At 54.6% G+C, this 21,355-nt stretch overlaps 1 protein-coding gene and 1 pseudogene across 1 annotated transcript; one reads left to right on the plus strand and one right to left on the minus strand.

Annotated features, from left to right (window-relative positions):
• Positions 1–3,161: 3,161 nt before the first annotated feature.
• Positions 3,162–5,629, minus strand: LOC120324728 (annotated as a pseudogene).
• A 14,874-nt stretch (positions 5,630–20,503) lies between these two features.
• Positions 20,504–20,980, plus strand: LOC113992594 (olfactory receptor 14J1-like). The gene has a single exon (XM_027730070.2). The coding sequence runs from the start codon at positions 20,504–20,506 to the stop codon at positions 20,978–20,980; it is 477 nt and encodes a 158-aa protein (XP_027585871.2).
• Positions 20,981–21,355: the final 375 nt, after the last annotated feature.

Here is a 21,355-nt window from a genome sequence, read left to right on the forward strand (position 1 = left end):
TGATCTTCTTGCATCCCAAGGCTCTGTGTAAATCATTCTCTTTCATCAAAAAATATATTTTTTTCATGACATCCACTTTAAAATCTTCCTCCTTAGCTAAACTACAAACCAACTCCAATTAGTTGTTCAAGTCTTTAAGACTTAAAGACAATTAAAAGAAAGGTAAATAATTTGTTTTTCACTGTTTTAATGGTCCCACAGTGTGTTTGGTGTTACATCAGCTGTCAGTCCAAGATGGGCCATGTCAGAACTGCTGAGGTTGGGGGGTGAGGAGCAAGGTTGATCATCCAGGGTCAGTCTGGATCTCCTGAGGAGACACTCAGCATCAAGATCACTTGGAGGACACCTCTATCACCTCTCCTCTGAACTAAAAAATAGCCATCATCGAATATAAACAAAAAAATACAAACTTTGAAGACTTGTTTTGAAATTGCCTTGAAGACAATTAAAGGAAGACAAAGAGATCCTGAGAGATTTCTGGATTTTAATGAGCCCCACGGTGTGTTTGCAGCCCAGCCCATGATCCTGAGGTGCTGAGAGAAGATGGAAGCAGCTGCTGAAGAAGTCAGAAGCCAAACTGCAAGTGCCTTGAAGCATTGCTGGGCCCCACTGAGGGCAGGCACTGCCAAAGCCTCCCCAGGGACTCCTTGGAGCAGCTCCTTGGAGGCCAGGAGTGCAGGCAGACAAAGGCTCTGGGCAGGCCCCTGCAATGCTGAGCAAAGCCTGCCTTGGGTTTGTGGAGCACAAAGGCCAAGGGCTGAGCCCCAGGCCCTGGCCCAGCAGATCCTGTCCCTCCCGGCTGGCTCAGGGCTGTTTGGGGGGCACTGGGATGGGAGGGGGAGGAACAACAAAGGCCAAAACTGGGCAACCCCTGCCAGGCTGCTGAGGGAGGGGCGAGGCAGAACCCAAGGGCAGAACCTGCCAGGAAAGTGGCTTGTGGTGGCCTGAGTGGCAGAGGCAGCTGCCAGAGGCAAGGGGACACAGGCCTGGGTGCCTTTGGGCCTTGCAGCCCTGCCAGAGCCCTTGGCCATCTCTCCTGCAGGCTGTCCTGCCCTGGCCCTGCTGCTGCTCTGGCCTTGCAGGCTGCACACCCCCCTCCTGCTTTCCCACCCCCTCCCAGCAGCATTTCTAGACCCTCCCTGATGGCTCTGCACCAGCTCTGCCTGTTGCCATGGGCACTTGGCTTTCTGAACTTGGATCCTGAGCCCCTATGCCACAGGAAATCCCTGCCAGAGCCCAGGCCCTTCTCCTGGGGGTCACTGCAGAGCTGAGCAGATCCAGGTCACCTCCCATTCCTCTGCCAACCCCCTGGGCCTGCTCGGGGCCCTCCAGGTCCTTGCCCTGCTCCCAAGGGCTGTGGGGGTGCTGAATGGTCAGGGCTTGGGGTTTAGAGCTCAGGGTGGGGATTAGGCAGAACTTTGGGAGGTTTGTTGTTCTGCTGGCAGTGTCTGGGTCGTGATTAGGGGAAGAGCTTTTTGGGCTGGGTTAGGATTAAAGTTTGGCTTTTCATAGTGGTAATATAGGTTTGGGATTGGGGTGGGCACTAGAGGACAAATAAGAGTCTGGAGTTCTGGGTTTGGGCTTTTTTTGGCTTGGAATTAGAGCAGTGGATTCCTTTCAATGGGAGGGGCACCACTTTTGGGTAGTGTGGGGGCTTGAGGTTAGAAAGTGCATAAAGGTCCATCAGGAATGTTTGCACAGTCAGTGTTTCAGCACCCTCAGCATTCCCTGAACCTGGTTTTACCTCATCAAAATCTTTCCTTTCTGTTGGTCAAGCTCCTCTTTTCTTCCCCAAATATTCAATCCTTTTTGTCCAAGTTCCTCCTAATCTCCCCCAAACTTTCATCTCGGTGGGCTCAGCTTTGAGATGACACTGTGCAACCTCCTGGAATCAAGGGGCCATTGTGGCACTGCAGGGTCTCATGGAAAGAAAGGAACACAGGGACACTGTGAAATCTTGTGGAACCAGGGGACCATTTACCATTTGGGGCCTCATGGAACAAAAGGAACCCTGAAACCTTTTGGAACCTCGTGGAACCAGGGGGCCATTGTGTCACTGTGGAGCCTCATGGAAACAAGGAAACCCTGGGACACTGTGGAACCTCATAAAATCAAGGGGCCACTGCCACACTACAGGGCCTTTTTGGAGCCAAATGGACCTTGGGACAGTGGGGAACCCTATGGAATCAAGGGGCCATTGTGACACTGGGGAAACTCGGGGGGAAATGGAACCTATGGACACTGTGCAACTTCATGGGATCCAGGGGTCATTGTGGCACTGAGGACACCTCATGGACTGAAGGGACCACCATGACACTACAGGGCATTCTGGAGCCAAAGGAACCTGGGGACACTGTGCAGCCTCATGGAATCAAGGGGCCATTTTGACACTGCAGGGCCTCATGGAAACAAAACAAAATCCAGGTTTGTCCAGGTCCTGAGGGTGATTCAGAAGGGAGGCAGCAGTGATTTCTCCCTACAGACCCACCACTCCAGTGGTCTCTCCCTGCAGTCCATGGGTGTCCTGAGCATTTTCCCCGGTGCCTCCCTGCCCTGAAGGTTTGTGGCCATCAGGCTGGAGCTGAGGGGGTTGGGCAGGTGCCTGAGGAGGGGGGAGAACAAGGGCTGTGTCCAACTGTGCCAGGAGGGCTGTGCTGGGCAAGGATGAGGAGGCTGCAGAAAACAGTGGCACTGGGGAGGGGAGAGGAGCAGCTGGAGAGACCTTGTGCCTGCCCACGCTGGGCAGGAGCTGCCCCAGGATGGCAGCTCTGAAGCACTCCCAGGATGTCCCTGGGAACAGGAGGGGAAGAGTGGATCTGAAAATGAAACCTGGAAAGCAGAGAGCAGGAGTGTCATGGTGACACTGCAGGAGAGTTCCAGGCCTGGAGTAAGGTGACAGAAGAAGTGACCCAGTTCATCAGGGTCACAAACAATGTCTGGGAGAAGCAGGAAATTGTGACTGTAGATGAGAGAAATGCCCTGAGCCAGGGTGCAGCTCTGCTGGAGACCCCTTCCAGCCCATGGTTCTTGCAGAGAGCAGGGCTGGCAAACAGCCCAGTGCTGGTCATGGGATGAGGCCACAGCAGGAAACACTCTGCACATGCCAAAGGTGCAGGAAATGGCAGTGACGGTGCTGGGAGCAGAGACTGTGCTGTCCCCAGTCAGGGGTCACTCAGGGTGATGGAGCCGTAGCAGGTTTCCAAGTTTTTCTCCAGCAGCCCCATGATGAGGCTGTTCCCATCCACAATCATGGAGCAGGTCATGAGAGAGAGGAGGAAAAAAATTTTTCTGAAGTCTGGGGACATACCCCAATCTCATGAGGGGAGATTCCACTGATGAGGTCTGATTTTCAATTTTCTGTTGAAATATTTAGGTCTTCGTTTCCTGTCTCCCCTGCTTGGAGTCCTGTGAGTGAGAGCATTTCTTTCTCTGTCTGGTGCTCACTGAAGCTGTGCAGGCAGCTCAGAGGGTGACCCATGGAGCTGTAGGTGCCTCTGGCTGTATCCCAGTGCCCAGCTGTGCTCTGGGCTTTGGGAAAGGGCAGAAGTGCCTCTGCTGGAGGGCAGTGCTGCTCCTGCCTGCCCAGGGGCAATGCGGCCCAGCCGGGCTGCTTTCCTGCTGGGCAGGGAAAGGGACAGGCCAGAAGGCAGGGCAGGGACGGAGCAGACAGGCTGAAATGTCCTCAGTGCAAAGCAAACGTGGACTTCTGACTTGGTCCCTTGATGTCCCTCCATGGAGAGACAACCAACCTCCTGCAGGTGGGGTGAGAGGCCAGGGCTGGGAATGGGGGTGGCAGGGGCTGCTCTGTGACAGTGGCCCTGGGGCACCTTCCCAGGCTGTCCCTGGAACAAAGACACAGCCCAGCCCCTGCTCTGCTGCTCCCTCGGGTCTGTGCCAGGAGCTCTGGCTGTGCCAGGACACTGCTGTGTGCCCCCACCCTGCACACCCCCACTCTCAGCTGGGCACTGGCATTTGCTTTGCCAGGGCATTCCTGGGGCACATTGCTGACAGGGACTGTGGAGGAAGAGCCTGAAGCCTTCCTGCCCTGCCCTCAGGAGATGCCCTTGGCTGATGGAGCTGCTGGTTTGGAGCCCAGCTCTGTGCCAGCAGTGCCAGGGCCTGTCCCTGCCTGTGATCCCAGCACAGACACGCAGCAGGACTGTGCCCAAGCTGCCAGAGCACTCAGGCCTTGCACCCACAGCAGGGCTGGGAAGGACAGTGTGGAGCTGGAGAGAAATGTGGAAGGAGCAAGTACCCTTGTCCCTGGCTGTGCTGCTGTGCTGGGAATCTCTTCCCTCCAGCTCTGCTCACAGGCACTGCCCCTGCAGCTCCAGAGAAGGGCAGAGGAAGCATCTTGGACACTCAGGTCGGGGCAGGGAACTTTATTCTACTCAAATGTACAGAGAACAAGCCTTATGAAAGTCTTTGAATTACAGAAGGATGGTAGATATTGATGTAAAAATCCTATGAGCAATGCCATTGATTTGTGGATAACACTATAAAAGTAGAAAAAGAGTAAGGAAATTTATTGACAATAAAAGGGACATATAGGAGAAAAAAGGCTTAGATTGCAATGAGTTAGATTAGGAATGTTATGCAGAAGAAAAGACACACTTTATTATTGCCTCTAAATCCAGTCATCAGTTTCCTCAGGGCATCCTTGAGCTCCTGGTTCCTCAGGCTGTAGATGAGGGGGTTCAGTGCTGGAGGAACCACTGAGTACAGAACTGACACCACCAGATCCAGGGATGGGGAGGACATGGAGGGGGGCTTCAGGTAGGCAAATATGGCAGTGCTGAGAAACAGGGAGAGCACGGCCAGGTGAGGGAGGCACGTGGAAAAGGCTTTGTGCCGTCCCTGCTCAGAGGGGATCCTCAGCACAGCCCTGAAGATCTGCACATAGGAGAACACAATGAAAATGAAACAACCAAAACAAAAAAAAAGCACTAACCCCAAGGAGCCCAATTTCCCTGAGGTAGCCTGAGTGTGAGCAGGAGAGCTTGAGGATGTGTGGGAGTTCACAGAAAAACTGGCCCAGGGCATTGCCCTGGCACAGGGGCAGGGAAAATGTATTGGCTGTGTGCAGCAGAGCATTGAGAAAGCCAGTGGCCCAGGCAGCTGCTGCCATGTGGGCACAAGCTCTGCTGCCCAGGAGGGTCCCGTAGTGCAGGGGTTTGCAGATGGCAACGTAGCGGTCGTAGCACATGATGGTGAGGAGGAAATACTCTGCTGATATGAAGAACAGAAAGAAAAAGAGCTGTGCAGCACATCCCATGTAGGAGATGGTTGTGGTGTTCTGGAGGGAATTGTGCATGGCTTTGGGGACAGTGGTGCAGATGCAGCCCAGGTCTGTGAGGGAGAGGTTGAGCAGGAAGAAGCCCATGGGGGTGTGCAGGTGGTGGTCGCAGGCTACGGCGCTGAGGATGAGGCCGTTGGCCAGGAGGGCAGCCAGGGAGATGGCCAGGAAGAGCCAGAAGTGCAGGAGCTGCAGCTCCCGCCTGTCTGAGAATGCCAGGAGGAGGAACTGGGCCATGGAGCTGCTGTTGGACATTTGCTCCTTCCCCAGGGTATTTTGATCTGTTGAGGAGGAAAAGTCACTGCTGAGTTAGACCAGGCTTCTGCAGCCAAACATTACCCGTCTCAGCCACCCCACTCTCAGGATCTCTCTCCTCTCTCAGACCTCCCTGCAGCTCCCTCCCCTGAGCTCTGCCTTTTGCTGCCTGAGGGGAACATTGGAAGCAGGAACTCTCTGATGGGCTCCCAAGGACTCCTTCTTGCTCTGCTGGAGAGGGAACTTGGAATGCAGGGTGATCTCAAATTAAATGTACTCGTGATACATCCAAGAGCTTCTCAGCTTTGCTGTTTGCAATTTGCCCAAATGAAGGACTGAGCTGAGGGAATTCTTTGGATTTGTTCACCCACTTGCACCTGCCACACTTAGGAGTGGTTGTGGAGGTTTGAAATCCCTGACATTTCTATTGCAGTGCAGGTCAAGTCTTGTGGGTTCTGAGGGGCACAGGGACGGTCCCTTAGTGCAGAGAGAAGAGCTGCTCTGCCCATCAGTTCTGGGCTCAGCTGCCCTGTGCTGGCAGCTTGGAGCTGGAGGAGCATCACACTCAACTGTTCCCCTCCAAAGAAACTGCCCAGAGATCCAGGAATCCATGTCCAAAGAACAGATTGACACACTGCTCACCTTTTCATCTCTCCCCTCCCAGAGTGAGACACAAAATGCTCCTTGCAGCTGCCCAGAGCATTTCTATGGATTTGGCACTCAGGAGTTTTCTCCATGGGGATCCTGTGCAGCACAGAGATCCTATGGCAGAGCTGTGCCCTTCTGGAGGGCACCTGCAGCCCTGCAGGACACCCAGGCAAACAGCTGAATCCCCTAAAGGTGCCTGGAGGGCACTTGGGCACTTGGCTCCCACAGACACATCCCCACAGCAGCACCCAAAGGGTTTGTGTCTGCACAGGAATCTGTCCCCTCCAAAAAAACACACACTGGCTCAGAAAACCCAGTGGTGAGAACAAGGAGAGCCCAGGCAGCAGGGGATGGCAGTGAAATGCCACAGTGCTGCTGCCAAGGGAGGAGGGACACACAGAGACAGGTGGAAATCAGGGCCCTGTCCTTGCCTGGGCTCTGGCTGCTGCAGGGCAATGCACAGCCCAGCCCCCGTGGGCCTGAGGGCACAGGCTCTGCTTAGGCTGGGAAAGGAGCCCAGGCAGGAGCTGCTCAGGGAAGGGGTCTGTGCCACAGGGACAGAAGGGAGGGGCCCCCATCCCCCTGCCCAGCCCTTGTGGCAGCAGCTCCCTCTCCCTGCCTGCCTGTCTCTGGGTGAGGAGCTGTTCCTGCCAGCAGCCCCTGCCTGTGCCCAGCTCAGCTCCCTGCCAGTGCTGCCAGAGCCATCCCCAGCCCAGTGCCCAGGGGCAGCTCTGCCTGGGCAGGGGCTGCAGAGCAGATCCCAGAGCCCCTGCGGTGGCTGGGAAGGGGGAGGTGTTCTGGGGGGATGTGCTTCCTGAGAAGGGCCCCTGGAAATGGAGGAGGTGGAGCTGAAGCTGTGAGGAGCCCTGAGCCTGCAGCTGAAGGGCCCTGCCCAGCCCTGCCCAGCCCTGCCCTGCCCTGAGGGGTCACCCCTTCCACCCACCCCTTCTCCCTGCAGGGCCGTGGCAGCTCCTTGGCCGGGCTGAGAGCTGCCCCTGGCAGGCAGCAGAGTCCCTGCCCCAGCACACAGAGCCCTGGGGGCAGGACCCTGCTCTGCCCCACAGCCCTGGGCACCCCTGGCTGCACCCCCACCTTCCCACCCCACAGCCAGCCCTGCCACAGGGAACCTTCTGGCCCTGGGCCTCTGAGGGGGCAGCAGCAAGTCCTGCTCTGCAGCAGCTTCTCCTGCTGCACCCCAGCAAATCCAGCAGAGCCATCCTGACAGCTCCTGCCACTGCTGCCATTTGGCAGCTGGCAGAGGCACTTGCAGGAACTCCCCTGCACTGCTCTGCAGCCAGAGCCTGACCCTGGCAAAGGGCTGGCAAGGTTCCTGCCCTGAGCAGCTCTGCCCTGTCCTCCCAGCCCAGGATCCCTTGAACCTCCTGCTCCCTTCTCCTCTCTGCCCTTGCTGCCTGCAGCTCCTGCCCTGCTCTGCCATATGGCCACTTCCCCTGCACTGCAGCAACTGGGAGAGTCCTGCTGAAAGATCCTGGAAGCTGTGGGATGTGCCAGCTTGAGGAGATGCCTCCAGGAAGGGAAGCTGAACTTTCCTACAGCCAGAGAATTCTTCCTTCAAATCCTGGGAAGGTTTCTCCTGTGGTGAGAGCTCAGTCACCTCCCAGCCCAGGCTGCCTCTCATCTCTGTTCCTTCTCTCCTGTGCCCTGGGTGCTGCAGGCAGAGCCCTGAGCCCTGCTGGGCTGTGCAGAGGAGCTGCTCCTGGGCAGAGCTGTCTCTTTGAAGCTCTTCTTGCTTGCCAGGAGCTCCCTGTGTGCCAGGAGCCCGGCCCAGCTCAGCAGCACAGCAACAGCCCCAGGCATTTCATGACCCTCAGGGGGTTTGGGGTTGTTTACATGACACTCAGTTCCTGAGAGGCAGTTTTAACTACTTTTGAGGAAGTCAAAGTGAGATTGAAACACTAAAGTTTCTTGTAGTGCTAATGAGTCTCACTGAGGGACACAACTGAGAGCATGTCTCCAGGTTCAAGTTAGAGCAGAAATCTGCAGACAGTGATGACAAGGATGGACAAGCAAGGGAAAGGTGGCTCTGATGCTGAACAAACCTTGACTTTTTTCCTTAATCCAGAGGGCCAATCCCTGACCCCCAGCCCCTGGGAAGGCAGATGCTGTCCCTGCCTCATTCCTGGGGCACTGGGATGTGGGATGTGCAATGCCAAGGGCAGGCCCATGGGGTGGCACCTGCCAGGCTGCTGAGCAGGGACAAGGAGGCCATGAGGCCCCAGGGCTGCAAGGGGCACTCCCCTCCTCCTGGCCTCAGGGGCACAGACAGCAGCCATGGCCAAAGGCCTGCAGAAGGTGGCTCTGGCAGGGCCTTTCAGCTTCTCCCCCTCCCTGTCTCCTCTCCAGCCCAGGCTGTCCTACGGTGTCCATGCCCTGCCCCTTTCCCTGCAGGCTGTCGTCATCCCCCCGGCTGCCCCACCTGGCTGGCACCTTCCTGCACTGACATCTCTGCGTCCTCCCTGGCTCTTCCTGCACACACAAAGCCTTGGCCTCATCCAGACTCCTCCTGGCTGATGTGTTGCATCACACCATTGCCCTCAGAGTGAAACTTCTTTCTCTTTGTTTCCAGCCTGGACATCCCCAGCTGCACTTGCCATTATTTCTTTGTTTCTCATGCTGTTTCCTGCTCTGACAAAAGGATCCACCATCTCTGAAACCACCCCTCAAGCCCTCTCTTGCTACTTCTTTGTTGTCCTCAGTCTCCACACCATGGAGCCCAGAGCTCCTTAGTCCCTACAGAGTGGTCATGGGCTTGAGGCCTCCAAATCTTTTCTTGGGAGATCTCTGGGTACTCTCCAAGGTGTTTGCAGATGAACACATGGTGCTCATAGTCTAAGGAAATCCCAGGGATACGTTTTACCAAGGCCTGTAGTGGCAGAACACAGGGCAATGGCTTTGAACTGAAAGACTGGAGTCTTATATTGATAATAGGAAGAAATATTTAACAATCAGGGTGGCAAGAACTGAAGCAGATTTCCAAAAAGTGGATGTCCCATCCCTGCATTCGTCCAAGGTCAGGGAGAGTGAGTAACCTGAATTAGTAAAAGATGTCACTGCCCACGTCCAGGGACTTGGACCAGATGACCTTTTAGCTCTCTTCTAAGCAAAATATTTCTGGGATACTTTCAGTCCCAAACTCCTTCTCTAAAGAATTTCCAAGTTGAGGACCTGAATTGCCATGTTTTTTGAGAAACCATTCTAAGCCCAAAAGGTAAAAAAATTATTCAAAGACACTTCCAAAATATCTCTGTGAAGGCTTCACCAAGTGGGTCAATGGCAGAGCCTCCCAGGATGACCTCACAAATGTGGGTGGGGTTTTCATGCTTGGGCTCTGAGACTCATGATGGGCAACAAGAAAGTACATTTGGGGACTGAGGAAGACTTGTCATGGGATGTCTAGGAATGAACCAAAGCAAGGGTAGGATCACAGTGGTCACTGGAGGACCAAGCATGAGAAAAGAGAGAGCAAAGAGGCTGAAAAAGCTGGTCATGTTAAACAGGAGGATGCTCAAGACACGTCCCTGGCTGTGCCCTGCAAGTGATCCCCACAGCCTGTCCTGTTTTCCTAATAACTCCATTGCCAAGAAGTTTCTGTGGGGAGGGACCTCTCTGCTCCTGGCACAGATTGTGGCCCAAGTTCCAGCCACTGCAGCAGGAGCCACAACTAGTCAGGTCTTGTGTTCTTTGGGGGGCCAGACTCTGCCCAGACTGGGGGGTGTGTGTGTTGGAAGCACAAAAGAGTGAAGCAAATGCAAAGCTAAACACCCAATGTAGGCTGACTTTGTCCCTAAGTGGGGGCTGAGAATTGGACCCAACATGTGCAGGGACAGATGGAGGGGTTTGTCCCCCTGGCCCTGCCCAGAAGGGACACCTTTCAGGAAGGGTTGTGGCCTTGGCTGTGCTGAGGGTTGCCCCGGGCAATGCAGCTTGGGATTGCAGTGGCACTGTCAGGGCTCTGCAGAGCTCCTGGCAGTTCCTGCATTTGTCCCCAGCAATGCCAGAGACCTGCAGGGGTTGCAGTCACTCACTTGTGCTCTTTGGGACCCCGACTGGCTCTGCTGAATGTCAGCAGGCCTGGAGTTCCCAGACTGTTCCTGCATCCAGGGTCGGGCCTGCAGTGACGTTTGTGCAGCATTCAATTGGGGCAGTGGCAGGATGGCCATGGATCCATTCCTGCACAAACACAATGGGGCTCCATCCCAGGCAGGGAAGGGCTTCAGGATGGAGGAGAGCACGTCTGGGCAGGAACCTGCTGAAATCCCCGAGGGACAAATGGCAGTGTCTGCCCCTGCAGGGGACTCAGCCTGGCCATGGCACAGCTGGAGCTGCCTGGCTGGGAGCAGCCCTGTCAGAAGCTGTGGGTGGGCAGGGAGCTGGGCAGGAGGCAGCCGTGTGCCCTGGCAGCAAGGGAGGCCAGGAGCACCCTGGGCTGTGGCACCAGGACATCAAGGACGGGCATTCTTCAGCTCACTGTGGCTGAGGAAAGCTGTAGAAAGAGCTGGGAAGTTTATAAACTGTATTGTGTTTACTTTTTGTTTGTGGGCAATGAAGAGAAACTTTCTGTGGCTCTAAGTCTCATCAGTTCCAGCCCTCCCAAAGAACACAAACCTGAGGAGTTGTGGTTCCCACTCCAGTGGCACTTGGAGCTCCCTCCGTACCCAGAGCACAGAGCTCCCTCGTCCCACAGAGTCCTTGGAAATGGAGGCATTAAGGACACAGGACAGGCTGTGGGGACCAGTTGCAGGGCATGGTCAGGGCTTTGGGGTGGTTGTGACCCCAGGGCAGGACCCGGCACCTGGCCTTGTTGAACCTCCTCCAAGTGGCCTGGGCCCATGGATCCAGCCTGTCCAGATCCCTCTGCAGAGCCTTCCTGCCCTCCAGCACATCAACACTCCCCCCAGCTTGGTGTGCCCTGGGAACTGCCTGAGGCTGCACTCGATGCCCTTGTGCAGATCCTTGAGAAAGAGATTGAAGTGCCCTGAGCCCAGTGCTGAGCCCTGGGAACACCCCTGGATGGAACTCCATTGCCCACCACTCCTTGGGCCTGGCCATCCACACAGATGTTTGCCCAGTGAACAGATGCTGCAGAAGGTGTTTGATAAAGGTCCTGTAAGCCCAGAATATTGGGATGAGTGCAGATTTAGCTCCTCACAGCATCGAAATTCATTCCCTTTCTCCCTTTTCCTCCCTCTGTGGATCAAGGGAACTTGTAACTTCAGTGTGTGACTCACTGTGTGCAAAGGGCAAATATGGACAGAATCCACATGGGCTGGTTGTCTCTGTAGCTCTACATCTCCCCCTGACGTGGCAGAGCACACAAACTGCCCATCCCTGTGTCCCTTTCTCCACTGGCTGTTCTTTGGTTTGGCCCAGAAACCTCCTGAGGTCCCTTCCAGGATGAGTCCCAGTGCACTGCCCTGCACCGTGGGCCTTCCCCTCCTGATCCAGCATCTGTGGGGCAGCAGAGCTGGGTCAGTGCAGGGACAGGGCTGGCTCTGACAGGGGCCATGAAGCCACTGCCAGGAGGTGACAGCAAGGACAGTTTGCAAAGAACAAATTTAGATAGGGTGCCTTTGTTGGAATCAAGGGGGTCATTGTGACACCAGAGAAAGTCAGGGAATCAATGAGCTGTTGTGACACTTCAGGGTCTCATGGAACCAAAGGAACCCTGGGACAGTTTGGAACCTCATGGAGTCAAGGGCCTATTGAGACCCTGCGATGCTCATGGAACTGGAGGAATTCTGGGAGAGTGTGGAACTTCATGGAATCAAAGAGCCACTCTGACACTGGAGGGCCTCCTGGATCTGAAGGAAACCTGGGAGACTGCAGAATCTCCTGGAATCAAGTGACCAGTGTGACACGGGGTCCTCCTGGAAGCAAAGAAACCCTGGGACAGTTTGGAACTTCATGGAATCAATGGGTCATTGTGACACTGCGGAACCTCATGGAATTGTGTGGCCATTGTGACATTGCAGGGCCTCATGGAATAAAATGAAACCTGGGACAGTGGGAAACCACATGGGATCAAGGGGTGCTTGTGACCCTGCAGGACCTCATGGAACCAAGGGAAGCCTGGGACACTGAGGAATCTCGTGGAACCACGTTGGGTGCCATCTGCCACAGCTCGAGGGTAAAAGGAAACCTGGGACGTGACACTTTGTGACCCTGCAGAATGGCACAGAATCAACATTGTGTCACTGCAGGGCTTCATGGAACCAAAGGAATCCTTGGACACTGTGGAACCTCCTAGAAACAAAGGGCCACTGTGACACTGAAGAACCTCATGGAATCAAGGGGCCATTGTGGCACTCCTGGGCCTTGTGGATCCAAAGGAATCTTGGGATGCTGTGGAACCTCCCAGAATCAAGGGGCCATTTTGACACCATGGAAACTCATGGAATCAAGAGTCCATTCTGACTCTGCAGGGCCCAGGGAAGCAAAGGAATCCTGGGACACTGTGGAATCTCACAGAATCAAGGGACCATTGTGACCCTGCGGAGTCTCATGGAGATGAAGAAGCCCTGGGAGACTGGAACCTCATGGAATCAAGGGAGCGTTGTGACAGTGCAGGTCCTCATGGAAGCAAGGGAAAATGGGGACACTGTGAAAACTCATGGCATCAAGGGGCCATTTTGACACGCAGGACTTCCTAGAACCAAAGGAAGCCTGGGATGTTTGGGATTGTCCTGGAATCAAGGGGCCATCGGGACACTGTGGAACCTCCTGAAAGCAGAGGAACCCCGAGACTGTGCAGAACTTGACAGCAGAAAGGAGCCCTCGTGACACTGCAAAACCTCATGGAATCAAGGGGCCACAGCTTCACATCTGGGTCTCATGGAACCAAAGGAAACCTGGGACACTGGGGAAATTCGTGGAAGCAGGGAGAGCCTGGGACACTGTGGAGCCTCACGGAATCAAGGGGTCATCAGGGCACTGCAAGACCTTGTGGGGTCAAAGGAACCCTGGGCTGCTGCAGACCCTCACGGAGGTGGGAAGCTGCTGTGTGGGGGCCCCCACGACGAGTGGCTGAGGCTGCTGAAGGAGAAGCCAATTTGCAGAAGTGGGAGCCGTGGGCAATGCCACTGAGCCCCCTTGCCATGGTCAGTTACCATGGAAACCTCACACAGTCCTGTTGCTATGGTCGGTTACCATGGCAACCATCACACAGTTGTGCTGCTACAGTCAGTTACCATGGAAAAAATCATACATTCCTGTCGATATGCTCAGTTACCATGGCAACCCTCATACATTCCCATTGTTATGGTCAGTTACCATGGCAACCATCATACAGTTGTGTTGCTACAGTCAGTTACCATGGCAACCAGTATACATTCCTGTTGCTATGCTCAGTTACCATGGCAACCAGCATACATCCCCATTGCTACAGTCAGTTACCATGGACACCATCATACATTCTCTTTTCTACAGTAGGTTATCATGGCAACCATTATACACTGCCACTGCTACAGTCAGTAACCATGGCAACCAGCACATATTCTTATTTCTATGGTTGGTTACCATGGCAACCATCATAAAACCCTATTGCTACGGTCAGTTACCATGGCAACCAGCACACATTCCCATTGCAATGATCAGTTACCACGGCAACGATCACACATTCCCATTGCTATTGTTGGTTACCATGGCAAACATCATAAATTCCCGTGGCTATAATCAGTTACCATGGCAACCATCATACAGTCGCATTGCTATGGTCAGTTACCATGGCAACCAGCATACATTTCCATTGCTATTGTCAGTTTCCATTGCAACCATCATACTTCCCGACGGTTACAATCGGTTACCATGGCAACCACCATACATTCCCGTTTCTGCAGTCGGTTATTATGGCAACCACCATACATTCCTGTTACTATGTTCAGTTACCATGGAAACCACCATACGTCCCACTACCACAGTCAGTTACCATGGCAACCATCATCCATTCCCGTTGCTATGGTCAGTTACCATGGCAACCATCATACAGTTGCGTTGCTACAGTCAGTTACCATGGCAACCATCGTACGTCCTACTACTACAGTCAGTTACCATGGCAACCATCATACCTCCCACTGCTACGGTCAGTTACCATGGCAACCATCATATATTTCAATTTCTAAGGTCAGTTACCATGGCAACCATCATAAATTCCCGTTGCTACAGTTGTTTACCATGACAGCCATTATACATTCCTGTTCCTATGCTGAGTTACCCTGACAACGATCATACCTCCCGATGGTATGGTTGGTTACCATGGCAACCATCATACATTCCCCTTACTACAGCCAGTTACCATGGTAACCATCATACATTCCCGTTGTTACAGTCAGTTACCATGGTAACCATCATACATTCCTGTTGTTACAGTCAGATACCATGGTAACCATCATACTTTCCCGTTGTTACGGTCAGGTACCATGGCAACCATCATACGTTCCCGTTGCTATAGTCAGTCACCAAGGCAACCATCATACTTCCCACTGCTACAATTAGTTCCCATGGCAAACAGCACACATTCCCATTGCTATGCTCAGTTACCGTGGCAACCATCATACATTCCCATGGTACAGTTGGTTACCATGGAAACCATCATACACTCCCATTGCTATGGTTGGTTACCATGACAACCATTATAAATTCCAATTGTTATGGTCAGTTACCATGGCAACCATCATACTTCCCACTGCTACAATCAGTTAGCGTGGCAAACGGCATACATTCCCATTCCTTTGGTCAGTTACCATGGCAACCATCAAACATTCCCATTGCTACAGTCAGTTACCATGGCAACCATCATACATTCCCATTAGTATAGATGGTTACCATGGCAACCATCATACATTCCCATTGCTACAGTCAGTTACCATGGCAACCATCATAGTTAGATTGCTATGGTCAGTTACTATGGCAACCATCAAACATTCCCATTCCTATGGTCAGTTACCAAGGTACCCATCACACATTCCCAATGCTACAGTTGGTTACCATGGCAACCAGCATACATGCTCATTGCCATGGTTGGTTACCACGGCAACCATCATATATTCCTGTTTATACCGTCAGTTACCATGGCAAACAGCCTAACTCCCAGAGGTACGGTCAGTTACCATGGCAACCGTCATACTTCCCACTGGTACAGCCAGTTACCATGGCAACCATCATACATTCCTGTTGCTATGATCAGTTACCATGGCAACCATTCTACATTCCATTTACTACAGTCAGTTACCATGTCAAACATCAGAAATTCCTGTTTCTACAGTCAGTTACCATGGCAACAATCATACATTCCCATTGCTACAGTTGGTTGCCATGGCAACCATCATACTTTCCATCGCTATGGTCAGTTACCATGGCAACCATCGTACATTCCCATTGCTACAGTTGGTTGCCATGGCAACCATCATACTTTCCATCACTATGGTCAGTTACCATGGCAACCATCATACATTCCCATTGCTACAGTTGGTTGCCATGGGAACCATCATATGTTGCCATCGCTACAGTCAGTTACCATGGCAACCACCATACATTCCCATTGCTATGGTTAGTTACCATGGCAACCATCATAGAGTCCCATTGCTATGGTCAGTTACCATGGCAACCACCATACATTCTACATTCCCATCACTACGGTCAGTTTCTAAGGGAACCTCTTGGTTCCCCTTGGACAGAAGCAGATGCAGATGAGCCTCCCTGTTGTCCACCAACCTGCCAGCTGTGCTCTAAAGGCCTGTGTCCCAAGGGCTGTCTTGAACAAGACCCTGCACAAACCTCTGGGACTCTTTGCATCCTGTCCTGGTGCCTTTCCAGTGAATTCCAGGGTTATCAAAGCCAACTGGAATGGGCTCTTTGTCTCACTCCACAAGGTCACCCAAACCAGTCTCTCCTCTCACCCTCACCCACAAAAGTTCACCCAATTCCTTCATCCCCCAGAGCAGCTCCACAGCTCCAAGAAGCTCCTTCCCGCTGAGGACACCTCTCTCCTGCTCTTTCTCTCCTGGGTCTCCTTGGCCTTCTCTCCCAACCCATCACAGCACCAAAACCTGGGAACTGTCTCAGCAGGCCTGGGCTGTTATTGCCTGCAAGTGGAATGAAGAGAGACTTGGGGCTGCAGCTCCTCCTCCTGTGCCCCACACGCAGGGCATTGGGGCCTGTCTGGCTGCAGCCCCTCAGTGGGGGCACCGGGGTCAGAACAGACTTGCAGTGGGGAAAGCTGCTCTGAAAGCCCCGAGAGCTGGGCTGTGCAGAGGCTTTGCTGACAGTGGCCTTGGGGGGGACGTGCTGGGACTCAGGCCCAGGGGGAAAATCCCAGGCCTGATCCCTGAGGAGATCAGCACATGCTGCTGAAATGCTGGGGGAGAGCAGAGCCAGCAGAGGGAGGAAACAAGTGTGGACAGCCTGGGCTGATGGGATTTGGACTCGTGCCTGGCCCGGCCTTGGCTGGGCAGAGAAGGGACAGCCTTTGTGTCCCTGCAGGGCTGGGATTCACTCCCTGCCCCAAAGGCCCCCAGTGTGTCTGAGAAGCCCTGGGTGGTGCCTGTCCCACAACTGCTGGGAATGGGGACGGGCTTCCTGCACAGGCCCTGTGCTGTCCAGGGCAGCTGCTGCACTTGTGCTGCAGAGCCCTGGCACCTCCCCTGGCACTACAGGCCCCTCTTTGGCTGTTCAATCCAGGCTCAGCTGCCCTCAATTAGGTTCAGCAGTGAAGGGATGTCCAGGAGACAACTGCCATTGTACTCTGAGCACATGTAGAAAATACCCTGATAAAGAACAGGAGAGAGACCTCTCTCCCTGTGCCACCTGACTCCATTTGGTCACCTGAGCACCTCTAGGGGCTGCCCTGGACAGAAGGAACAGTGACAGGTTCCCCTGTCCTACATGTGGGCACCTTCTGTCACTGAAGTTGGCCAAAGCAATGTCCCAGCAGCCTCCAAGAAGATCCCACAGCTGCTGCCCTGTCCCTAGGAACTGCTCCATTGGAGCCTGCAGTTCCCAGCAGGAATCTCGGTCACCTCTGGCCCCTCAGAAGGAACCAGGGGTTTGTGTCCCAGCAGGTCACTCCTGGCTTTGGTCTTCCTTCATTCCCATGGGAACTGGGACAAGGAGTCACCTGCAGGGGCCTGTTTTGGGCCCACTGAGCTGGGGCAGGAGGAATCCCAGCCCATGGGGGTTGTGCAGGGAGCTGATTGTCCTTCTGGCTCCAGGTCTGCAGAGCCACAAGGAGACACCTCTGTTGACTCAGCTGAGTCCCTTCCCTCAATGCAGGTGAAGGAGATCCCTCCTGGGCACTGTCTGGGTTTCCTGTCTAAGGATGGGACATGAAAAGGGGCCTCTTGAACTTAACTCTGTGTCTGTTTGGAGAAATGACAGTGCTGAAAGAAGTGTCTGTGCCCAGCTGAGAGAAGGACCATCATTATTTCCTTCAGCTGTGTGCCAGCAGGTTCCCCTGGAGCCCCAGGGACAGCTGGAGGAGCCCAGAGGGGCAGAGAAAGGGCTGCCTGGGGCTGTTGCTGTGCTGCTGAGCTGGGCCGGGCTCCTGGCACACAGGGAGCTCCTGGCAACAAAGAAGAGCTTCAAAGAGACAGCTCTGCCCAGGAGCAGCTCCTCTGCACAGCCCAGCAGGGCTCAGGGCTCTGCCTGCAGCACCCAGGGCACAGGAGAGAAGGAACAGAGATGAGAGGCAGCCTGGGCTGGGAGGTGACTGAGCTCTCACCACAGGAGAAACCTTCCCAGGAAGAATTCTCTGGCTGTAGGAAAGTTCAGCTTCCCTTCCTGGAGGCATCTCCTCAAGCTGGCACATCCCACAGCTTCCAGGATCTTTCAGCAGGACTCTCCCAGTTGCTGCAGTGCAGGGGAAGTGGCCATATGGCAGAGCAGGGCAGGAGCTGCAGGCAGCAAGGGCAGAGAGGAGAAGGGAGCAGGAGGTTCAAGGGATCCTGGGCTGGGAGGACAGGGCAGAGCTGCTCAGGGCAGGAACCTTGCCAGCCCTTTGCCACGGTCAGGCTGTGGCTGCAGAGCAGTGCAGGTGACTTCCTGCAAGTGCCTCTGCCAGCTGCCAAATGGCAGCAGTGGCAGGAGCTGTCAGGATGGCTCTGCTGGATTTGCTGGGGTGCAGCAGGAGAAGCTGCTGCAGAGCAGGACTTGCTGCTGCTCCCTCAGAGGCCCAGGGCCAGAAGGTTCCCTGTGCCAGGGCTGGCTGTGGGGTGGGAAGGTGGGGGTGCAGCCAGGGGTGCCCAGGGCTGTGGGGCAGAGCAGGGTCCTGCCCCCAGGGCTCTGTGTGCTGGGGCAGGGACTCTGCTGCCTGCCAGGGGCAGCTCTCAGCCCAGCCAAGGAGCTGCCACGGCCCTGCAGGGAGAAGGGGGGGTGGAAGGAGTGACCCCTCAGGGCAGGGCAGGGCAGGGCAGGGCCCTTCAGCTGCAGGCTCAGGGCTCCTCACAGCTTCAGCTCCACCTCCTCCACTTCCAGGGGCCCTTCTCAGGAAGCACATCCCCCCAGAACACCTCCCCCTTCCCAGCCACCGCAGGGGCTCTGGGATCTGCTCTGCAGCCCCTGCCCAGGCAGAGCTGCCCCTGGGCACTGGGCTGGGGATGGCTCTGGCAGCACTGGCAGGGAGCTGAGCTGGGCACAGGCAGGGGCTGCTGGCAGGAACAGCTCCTCACCCAGAGACAGGCAGGCAGGGAGAGGGAGCTGCTGCCACAAGGGCTGGGCAGGGGGATGGGGGCCCCTCCCTGCTGTCCCTGTGGCACAGACCCCTTCCCTGAGCAGCTCCTGCCTGGGCTCCTTTCCCAGCCTAAGCAGAGCCTGTGCCCTCAGGCCCACGGGGGCTGGGCTGGGCATTGCCCTGCAGCAGCCAGAGCCCAGGCAAGGACAGGGCCCTGATTTCCAGCTGTCTCTCTGTGTCCCTCCTCCCTTGGCAGCAGCACTGTGGCATTTCACTGCCATCCCCTGCTGCCTGGGCTGTCCCTGTTCTCACCACTGGGTTTTCTGAGCCAGTGTGTGGTTTTTGGGGGACAGATTCCTGTGCAGACACAAACCCTTTGGGTGCTGCTGTGGGGCTGTGTCTGTGGGAGCCAAGTGCCCAAGTGCCCTCCAGGCACCTTCAGGGTATTCAGCTGTTTGCCTGGGTGTCCTGCAGGGCTGCAGGTGCCCTCCAGAAGGGCACAGCTCTGCCATAGCATCTCTGTGCTGCACAGGATCCCCATGGAGAAAACTCCTCAGTGCTAAATCCATGCAAATGCTCTGGGCAGCTGCAAGGAGCATTTTGTGTCTCACTCTGGGAGGGGAGAGATGAAAAGGTGAGGAGTGGGTCAGTCTGTTCTTTGGACATGGATTCCTGGATCTCTGGGCAGTTTCTCTGGAGGGGAACAGTTGAGTGTGATGCTCCTCCAGCTCCAAGCTGCCAGCACAGGGCAGCTGAGCAGAGGACTGATGGGCAGAGCAGCTCTTCTCTCTGCACTAAGGGACCGTCCCTGTGCCCCTCAGAACCCACAAGACTTGACCTGCAGTGCAATAGAAATGTCAGGGATTTCAAACCTCCACAACCACTCCTAAGTGTGGCAGGTGCAAGTGGGTGAACAAATCCAAAGAATTCCCTCAGCTCAGTCCTTCTTTTGGGCAAATTGCAAACAGCAAAGCTGAGAAGCTCTTGGATGTATCACGAGTACATTTAATTTGAGATCACCCTGCATTCCAAGTTCCCTCTCCAGCAGAGCAAGAAGGAGTCCTTGGGAGCCCATCAGAGAGTTCCTGCCTCCAATGTTTCCCTCAACCAGCAAAAGGCAGAGCTCAGGGGAGGGAGCTGCAGGGAGATCTGAGAGAGGAGAGAGAGCCTGAGAGTGGGGTGGCTGAGACGGGTAATGTTTGGCTGCAGAAGCCTGGTCTAACTCAGCAGTGACTTTTCCTCCTCAACAGATCAAAATACTCTGAGGAAAGAGCAAATGTCCAACAGCAGCTCCATGGCCCAGTTCCTCCTCCTGGCATTGGCAGACAGGCGGGAGCTGCAGCTCCTGCACTTCTGGCTCTTCCTGGCCATCTCCCTGGCTGCCCTCCTGGCCAACGGCCTCATCCTCAGCGCCGTAGCCTGCGACCACCACCTGCACACCCCCATGGGCTTCTTCCTGCTCAACCTCTCCCTCACAGACCTGGGCTGCATCTGCACCACTGTCCCCAAAGCCATGCACAACTCCCTCCAGAACACCACAACCATCTCCTACTTGGGATGTGTTGCCCAGGTCTTTTTTCTTTTTCTTCTTCATCTCAGCAGAGTATTTCCTCCTCACCATCATGTGCTACGACCGCTACGTTGCCATCTGCAAACCCCTGCACTACGGGACCCTCCTGGGCAGCAGAGCTTGTGCCCACATGGCAGCAGCTGCCTGGGCCACTGGCTTTCTCACTGCTCTGCTGCACACAGCCAATACATTTTCCCTGCCCCTGTGCCAGGGCAATGCCCTGGGCCAGTTCTTCTGTGAAATCCCACACATCCTCAAGCTCTCCTGCTCACACTCAGGTTACCGCAGGGAAACTGGGCTTCTTATGTTTAGCGCCTGTTTAGGATTTGGTTGTTTCATTTTCATTGTTTTCTCCTATGTGCAGATCTTCAGGGCTGTGCTCAGGATCCCCTCTCAGCAGGGACAGCACAAAGCCTTTTCCACGTGCCTCCCTCACCTGGCTGTGGTCTCCCTGTTCCTCAGCACCTCATTCTTTGCCTACCTGAAGCCCCCCTCCATCTCCTCCCCATCCCTGGATCTGGCACTATGAGTTCTGTACTCAGTGGTACCTTCAGCACTGAACCCCCTCATCTACAGCCTCAGGAACCAGGAGCTCAAGGATGCCTTGAGGAAAATGATAACTGGATGTTTTTCAGGAGCAACAAACTCTCCTTTGTCTGCATGTTATCTACCTCATTAAAGGCCAATCCTGTTATGGATTTCATTAAAGGCCCAACATATCTGAGACGGTTTGAATGAAAATGGATGATCCAGTTTGTGGGTACAAAGCTGAATACTTTATTTGACATAACTTTAGCTATATATAGGGGTTTGGAAAAGCAGGGCAAGCATTCCATTGATGGCTGGGGTTAAAGGTCTAGGGAGATATTTTTCTTTAAACAGATAAACAGATATTTCTTTCCAT

This window comes from Pipra filicauda, unplaced genomic scaffold, assembly GCF_003945595.2.
Source record: "Pipra filicauda isolate LSUMZ 115617 unplaced genomic scaffold, ASM394559v2 scaffold676_size161992_pilon, whole genome shotgun sequence".
Classification (NCBI taxonomy): Eukaryota; Metazoa; Chordata; class Aves; order Passeriformes; family Pipridae; genus Pipra; species Pipra filicauda.

Coding starts and splice junctions, on each gene's coding strand:
- LOC113992594 (XM_027730070.2), top strand. CDS start 20,504: ATGTGCTACGACCGCTACGTTGCCATCTGCAAACCCCTGCACTACGGG.